At 32.0% G+C, this 7,524-nt stretch overlaps 2 protein-coding genes and 1 non-coding gene across 3 annotated transcripts; 1 reads left to right on the top strand and 2 right to left on the bottom strand.

Moving 5' to 3' along the window:
• Positions 1–1,643: 1,643 nt before the first annotated feature.
• Positions 1,644–4,036, top strand: LOC111921272 (SEC12-like protein 2). The gene is made up of 11 exons (XM_023916848.3): positions 1,644–1,737; positions 1,896–2,195; positions 2,266–2,360; positions 2,455–2,605; positions 2,716–2,807; positions 2,896–2,992; positions 3,067–3,142; positions 3,255–3,375; positions 3,472–3,588; positions 3,682–3,749; positions 3,824–4,036. The coding sequence occupies exons 2-11, from the start codon at positions 1,938–1,940 to the stop codon at positions 3,904–3,906; spliced, it is 1,158 nt and encodes a 385-aa protein (XP_023772616.1). The 5' UTR covers positions 1,644–1,737; positions 1,896–1,937; the 3' UTR covers positions 3,907–4,036.
• Positions 4,037–4,495: 459 nt separating this feature from the next.
• On the bottom strand, positions 4,496–4,568 carry TRNAA-AGC (transfer RNA alanine (anticodon AGC)). Its single transcript has one exon. It is a non-coding gene; the product is annotated as a tRNA-Ala (tRNA).
• A 302-nt stretch (positions 4,569–4,870) lies between these two features.
• LOC111921273 (protein DOWNSTREAM OF FLC) lies at positions 4,871–5,973 on the bottom strand. Its single transcript, XM_023916849.3, has 2 exons — positions 5,690–5,973; positions 4,871–5,346 (listed from the first exon to the last, which is right to left on the bottom strand). The coding sequence occupies exons 1-2, from the start codon at positions 5,844–5,846 to the stop codon at positions 5,024–5,026; spliced, it is 480 nt and encodes a 159-aa protein (XP_023772617.1). The 5' UTR covers positions 5,847–5,973; the 3' UTR covers positions 4,871–5,023.
• Positions 5,974–7,524: the final 1,551 nt, after the last annotated feature.

Here is a 7,524-nt window from a genome sequence, read left to right as displayed (position 1 = left end):
GCTCATTTCCACAGTTACAATCGGAGGCCTTCGTCTTCGATGCTCGTTGAAGCGGCGACGGTGGTTGGGCACCGGTAGTTCACAATAGCCATATAAACATGGCAGTGACTGAGCGATTCACGACACTTAGCCACCACGAAAGGGATGGTGGCGTGACAACCCCAGACTTCTTGCATCCAACTAGATCGCTCTCTTTCAGACGTAGGAGGGGGGTGGCTCCGGCGATTTTTGGCTCCAATGGCGGGTAGGAGGTGGCGAGTGAAGGATGAAGTATAAGCGGCGACTATAGCACCCTCCTAGGGTTAGGGTTCTTATTGCGACGGTTGTAGCACCCTCTCATCCGAACTCGAAAGTTGTTTTGATGCACACCAAGCACTTGATAAAATGCTTCAACTGAATGGTATTTCTTCGTTTATAGTATTCTATCAGAAAAGAATGTTTTTTTTTATGATAATCATGAACATATTCTGTTAGAATTCCCCGAATTAATATATTTATTGATAAATGAATTCCAATTCTATCAGAATGGAATCACGAATTCCAATTATATTGGAATGAAATATGAATATTTTCTCACTAATTTATTATTGGATTTGTTTCTACAGAAGCTGATGCTTGAAGAACAGACCACGAAATTTGAACGACGTCTCTTAGCAGCATTATTCTTTTAGAATGTAGTAGTGTCTTTGTTAGATTTTGATTTTTTTTTTTCAGATTTGAAAGTTTTTTTAGTTTTATTCTTTAACAATAAATGTAATTCTTAGCAATTGTTAAATGTATTCTATAAAATTAATGTAATTTTTGTTTTAATTCTTCAATTGATGGTTCGAAAATTTTGTTATGTTACAAGAAATTTTTAAAGTCATGATCAAGAAATATGTTCAAGAATATATTTTTATTATTTTATGGTTCAAGAATATTTTTATTTTTGAACATACTTAAACATTTTCTGTCAGAATTTCCGAATTAAAAACTTCATAATTCGTAAAATCAGATTTTTAAAATTAAAAGAATATATGATCCCTTAAAATATACAAATTTTCTCTAACAAATCTATGTTAAATAAATTAGATGATATTTTTCAATTATATTTAACTCAATAATATGTATTAATCATTTTCTTAAAATAAGTAAAATGATTGGTCCATATTTATGTATAGAATAATACAATAATTACTTTGTACATAATAACCTAAGCCTATATATATATATATATATATATATATATATATATATATATATATATATATATATATATATATATATATATATATGCACGTGACGTGGCAACCTAAATCAACGCCATGTCAACAACTTTTCCAACATGGTCTGCTACTTAAGCAGTTTACCTCCGTAACTGGTATGCACGTGATGTGGCAGCCCAAATCAACGGTTTTTTTTTTCAACATGGTTTGTCACTTAAACAGTTTATCTGTTTAGCATGTAACAATGATCGAAATGATTACATTTCTGTCCTTTCTTATTAATAAAAATTAATTTGAAACTAAACCGAATCAAAACTTTGAAACTTTTTGGAAGATTGTTTTTTTCTATTGAAAATCGTAATTTATATTTTTATGTAATCAAAATTCAAAAGGGACTAAAATTGACAATTGTACAAATGATGGGTCTTATTGTAAACACATAAAAGTTCTAATGCTGAAGTAGTACAATTCTCGCTAGTCGACATTAGTTGATTCTCCCGCAAGCTTCGATTTAGGTTTCCTTCCACTTGAGGTAAACTGTAAAGTATTGTGCGAACTGACAACATTTTTGATTTGATATCCTGCAACATTTTGTTAGATGGACTGATGATGTAGATTAGGGTTGACTGATTCAGAATCTATGTTGACTAGAAGCTACTTTCATCTGATAATTGTTCCGTTTCCTTTTAGTTTACATCATAGAGGCGTTTAAGGTAGAAATTTGATCAAGCGATGGTGAAGAACAGGCGTGATGGGGAAACGGATGAGAATTGCAAGAAGTATGGAGTTCCTTTCTTTGGCGCTTCTTTCGTACCACACAGTGCACTCAGATTAACCGACACAGAAACGAATCACGAAGACGAAGATTCCGATAATGGATCAAGCTATGTGATATTTTCCGGTGGCGGTGGTGAAGGTCGGAATGGGATCCCTAACGCCCTAGTCATCTCACTCTTCGATCCCGCTTCCAATTCGCTTTCTGATCAGCCTGTGAGTCAGTTCCGGTTTTGCTTATAATCCTTTTAAAAATACCTTTTAACAATTAGACTCTGTTCATCAGGTGGAAAAACTCGACTCTGGTGATGATCTGCCTTACAGAATGGCTGTTCACCCTGGAGGAGACGGTGTAATATGTTCATTACCAAAAAGTTGCAGGTAATTCTGATTTCTGATCTATGGTGTCACACTGTCACAGTGTCACTAGCTTATTCTGTTGCGACACTTCTATATTTCAATTTTTGATCTGTAGATGGTATCAATGGGATCCAATCAAGAATGAAGATATCATCAAATTGAAACTAAAACCATCTGAGAAAGTTCTTGATGAATTAGAAGATATCGGACAACAATTAGCAGTTACTTTTAGCCATGATGGTTCTTTACTTGCAGTTGGTGGTGAGGTAGAAGAACCAATCTTGAATCTTCCACATTTTTTTTCCCAAATTTTCACTATAAAATCCTCTTTTAATTATATGGATTGTGACTCTATCCAATATATGATGCAGAACAGGATGGTAAATTAAAGGTGTTAAAGTGGCCAACCATGGAATTGATACTTGAAGCACCCAATGCTCATACATCTGTGAAGAATTTAGATTTCAGGTATTCTATATAAATATAAAGCTTAATTTCTTTTAAAAAAATTAAATTTCTATTGTTATTCGAATTTAATCATTTATTTGTTTTGCAGCATTGATGGGAAATTTCTTGTTTCAGTAGGAAGTGGCCCTGCTAGGGTTTGGGATATCTCATCATCAATAGCTAAAGCATCTTTGCCACAAGAAAATGTAACAAATGAATTTTATTTATTATTTTCCAATAAAAACCTATTTTCCTCACTTGTGATTCTAATTTCATTCAGGATGAAATTTTCGGATCTTGTAAGTTTTCACTAAATAGCAAGAATGATCAACTTCTCTATGTGACTACAATGCGAGGTGTAACATTCTTTTACTAATTTTACTCTTAATTTCTTTATATCATTTAATTCTTTGTATATCGAAAGTTTGACCAAAAATAGAACTGTGACATGGATTTTGACTTTGGTAGATCGAGGAGGAAGTATTGTTAAATGGAACACCACAACATGGAAGCGGATAAGCTCAAAGCATGTTGTGCGGGACCCGATTTCTGCCTTTAGTGTATCAAATGATGGAAAGTTACTTGCCATGTAAGCATCTTATATTATTATTATTATTATTATTTTTTAATATTTTATTAATGTGAACATGAGGAATATTTGGTTGCTAAATCATGTGAATTATAGTGGTACAAATAAAGGAGATGTTCGTATTTTGAATTCAAGTAATATGAAGGTGCATACTGTTGTTAAAAAAGCTCATCTTGGACCTGTAACATCACTCGCATTTTCAAATGATTCAAGGTTTGTTTATGTTCTCTATTTGTTTATTTATTTATTTATTATCAGTGTGTTTTAAAATTATATAATTGAGTTTTTCTTTTATAAAATATACAGGGCTTTGGCTTCTGTATCTATGGATTCAAGTGCAAGAGTTACAATGATAAATGAAACTACCAAAAATGGTATGCACCTTCTTAGTCAAATGTCTAAAATACCCTTGGTAATCTGATATTGGTTTGTTTTGCTTTTTTTTTAGGAGTGAGCATATGGGTCGTACTTCTCTTTTTGTTACTTGCTGCAGCTTTATATTATGCCAAAACCGAAGGTTTTCTTTTGTGAATTTGAAGAATTATAATGTTGTATTTTATTTTATTTTATTTATGAACGTAAGTTAATATGTTTTATTGCCAAAAAAGAAAAAAGAACAACTGTAGTGTCTTAACCCAATATGACCTTTTTTATTAACAAAGTATTGTCTTTTTATTTATAAATGGCTTTACAAGTTACAACAATGAGGAACATTCATATTAATTTTTGAAAAGCTAGACTAAGTTTGGTGCCAACCATAACAATCAAAATGTAATTTACTCGTTTTTAAAAGTTTAAAACAAGATTAATCATGATAACTAAATTTTATGTGTGCCATGTTACAAACTATATATAGATGGTTGGTGGTTCTTCAGATTTCTATAAATTCATTAGGTACTAGTCATGGTCATTGAATACAAATAATATAATGGAAATAGTAAATTACAAATTTAGCATTTTTGTTTTACTAAATTGCAAGTTCAACCCAAAGTTTAAACTATGCTACTGTCTCTCCTTAAAGTTGCATACTCAACATTGAAATTTAAGTCCAAAATTTTGAAATCATATCTGCAATAAAAGAAAAACTTAAAGATTATATTGTGACAAATTCAAAAAGATATGGAGATGCGGGGTATCGATCCCCGTACCTCTCGCATGCTAAGCGAGCGCTCTACCATCTGAGCTACATCCCCATTTTGCAATATTACTTATTTTCCGATCTAAAATTCATGAACGTTTCAGTTTTATTAATACACACAAAATCTAATATTTTTAGAAGAAACATAATAACTAAAATCAAAGCATAATATTCTCAACAAAACAATTTTTTATTCGATAATCTTTTTCTGGTTGTACAGCTAAGTGTTTTTTTTTTGGGTAACGAAATCTGTTTTAGCAACTGAAATATACATAACAATTAAACATAATAATTTGAGCCGGTTTTCTAGTTTATTGCACAATTTTTCGTTACTGAAAAATTACTCTACAATCGACATTGAAAAATCAAGATGATTTCGTTTAAAATCTTCCAATTGCAACCCACAATATAATCTCCATACAACATAAACAAATAGATAAACATTCAAACAACACTTTTCTCAAATCCATTAACACAACTAATGACATTACGCCTTTTCTATAACAAATTCTAGTCCTCCTCTTCCATGAGTGATTGAAGAAGTGTGGTGCAACCAGACAAGATCTCATCCTTCATGAACCCCATGGCATTTGCAAAACGAGTATCGGAGACAATCCCATTGTAGCTAGTGAGCACAACACGAGCACGATCACGCCCAGGGTCAGCAGTCCTGCAGTGGCCCAATGGACTGCTCACAAGAACCACATCACAGGTCTCATCTCCATGATCTTCATGAACAAGAATATGATATGTTCCAGTAGCATCAGTTGTTCCTTCAATGCTGTAAAGAAGTTTCTGTTCCTTGTCCTTGCATTCAACCCTAACCTTAGCACCTATTAATCAACAGAAAATACCAAATTAAGATCGATAATTGATTAACAAAGTTAACTTTTTGGGGTTTAAATGAATTAGGGTTGAGAAATCCGAAACTGGAAAAAGGGATTAGATCTTAGAAACCACCGGATCATACAATAGTTAAGTAAAAAATAGTAAACTACTACTCAGAGTTCAGATCTACTAAAATTATGACATAATACAGTTTCATTTTACCTAGATCTACTAAATTTGTTGTTGAATAACCAAAAAATCTGTAGTAATCAATTAATCATACTGTTTCGTTATTGAATAACATAAGAACAAAAGTGAAGAGGGAGTGAAGCAGATGAATGAACATACGGGGAATGTAAGTGGTGGCGGAGGTCTCGAAACCGGCACGGCAAGTATCGCAGTACACTCTGCCTTGTAAACGGAACGGACGGGACATCGGACGGGAAGCGCTGATTAGCACTGGTAGTAGCACGCATAGTGCCAAAATCAATACAACTCTCGCCATTGTTGTGTGTTTTGCGTGTAACTGTGTGAGAGAGAAAGGGAGAGGTTAAAGAGAAAGGAGGGGATAGCCGAATGGGAGCAGCAGTGATGAAGGTGAAGAGGAAGAAAAAGTGATGGGAGAATGGTTATGTGTATCGCGGTACACGATAAACGTTTTAATCTACAATAAGGCCGACATAGTTTTAGTTTATGCAGATTTGGTCCCTATATTCTGTAATCTGTATTGTGGTGGTTTTTATAAATGTATGCTTTGCGTTTATAAATCAAAATAGGATTCATGAAAAAATTTGCATAAAATCATATTATAACTTTACAAAAATCATATTAAACGTAAAAAACAATATAACGCAGACCACTAGTCTAAAATTTAGGAATATTACTAAATAAGAATACATAGTTGTTTATTCCTTGTTTGCATTTTTATAAAAAGGTAAGAGCTATTAATTGTTTTGCAAAAAAAAAAAAAAAAAAAAAAAAAAAAAAAAAAAAAAACAATTTAACAATTAGAGAAGTTTTAGCTGAGGAGTGAGGAGTATAGAAACTTTGATAAGTTATAAAATTAATCAAAACAAAATTGTCTCTGGTCCATCACTAATCTGTCAGTAATCAGTAAATCAGTAATCTATCACTAATATTAATATACATAAAAGAATTATGAGTTTTCTAAACGACATGAGCTTTGTACAGTTGCATACTTTACACATGTCTAAGACCCACCCTATAAATATTAGAAGTGTGATATGGACACAAAGGATCTATAAGCTCTTCATGGATGTTTTAAACTGAAAAACGTTTTATTATCATTTATTTGCACTTAATCCTATTTTCTTTTAAATGGTCTACCAAATCTATAGATCAATTGTTGGATCCAAACACCACAGCATTTAAGGATGAACACCATTATTGGACATCTCCATTAAATACTTAATCAAATTTATAATTATTATGAGAAAAATACATCACGAATTAAAACAAGATATAATGTCTAAATTTTAAATTAGACCCTCGCAATTTTTTTTTTTTTTTTTTTTTTTGTATATTTACTAGTACCATATGTTTTATTTTCTACGGCTCTAAAACCTATAAAGAAGTGTTCAGATATTATGCAAATATCCATCTAAATTTTTTTATGGGTATATATATATATATATATATATATATATATATATATATATATATATATATATATATATATTCGATTGAAACTACAAGTGACGTACTTGTGACATTTTATTTAAAGAGGGGCGAAACTGTTGCAAAATAAAGTGCGAGGACCAATCGTTCGTTTATGGTACTTTAAGTTGGCAAAACACAAGATTCTTGTCGTGGAAAAGAACATGCAGCTGGCGGTGTCGGTGGCAGCTGGTGGTGGATAATAATTCATTGAACAGCGACGCGAATCTAGCGCGTGTTGGTGACGGTGATAGTAATCAAGGTCACGTGTTAGTTTAGAAGCATGTGAAGTTAACGCCAATAGAAGAAGAGTATAAAAGTTTGAAAAAACTGAAAAATCTGTAAAAATAAAGAAATAACTACTCCTCAACTTTACGTTTAGGTTTTAAACTGTAAAAAAAAAAAAAAAAAATTAAAAAAAAAATATTTTTTTATTTTTGTGAATTTACTCCTCAACTTTGCGTTTAGGTTTTAAACTGGGAAAATGTTTAGGTTTTAAACTGTAA

This window comes from Lactuca sativa, chromosome 9 (assembly GCF_002870075.4).
Source record: "Lactuca sativa cultivar Salinas chromosome 9, Lsat_Salinas_v11, whole genome shotgun sequence".
NCBI classification, from domain to species: Eukaryota; Viridiplantae; Streptophyta; class Magnoliopsida; order Asterales; family Asteraceae; genus Lactuca; species Lactuca sativa.
Note: the sequence above shows the minus strand (reverse complement) of the source record. Positions and strands in the feature narration are given on the sequence as shown.

Bases quoted from the DNA above. Each gene is read 5' to 3' on its own strand.
- LOC111921273 (XM_023916849.3), bottom strand. From the start codon at position 5,846: ATGGCGAGAGTTGTATTGATTTTGGCACTATGCGTGCTACTACCAGTG. The intron at 5,347-5,689 runs GTATGTTCATTC...GTTGATTAATAG, and splicing joins CGCCACCACTTACATTCCCC to GTGCTAAGGTTAGGGTTGAA.
- LOC111921272 (XM_023916848.3), top strand. From the start codon at position 1,938: ATGGTGAAGAACAGGCGTGATGGGGAAACGGATGAGAATTGCAAGAAG. The intron at 2,361-2,454 runs GTAATTCTGATT...TTTGATCTGTAG, and splicing joins TCATTACCAAAAAGTTGCAG to ATGGTATCAATGGGATCCAA. The intron at 2,993-3,066 runs GTAACAAATGAA...AATTTCATTCAG, and splicing joins CATCTTTGCCACAAGAAAAT to GATGAAATTTTCGGATCTTG.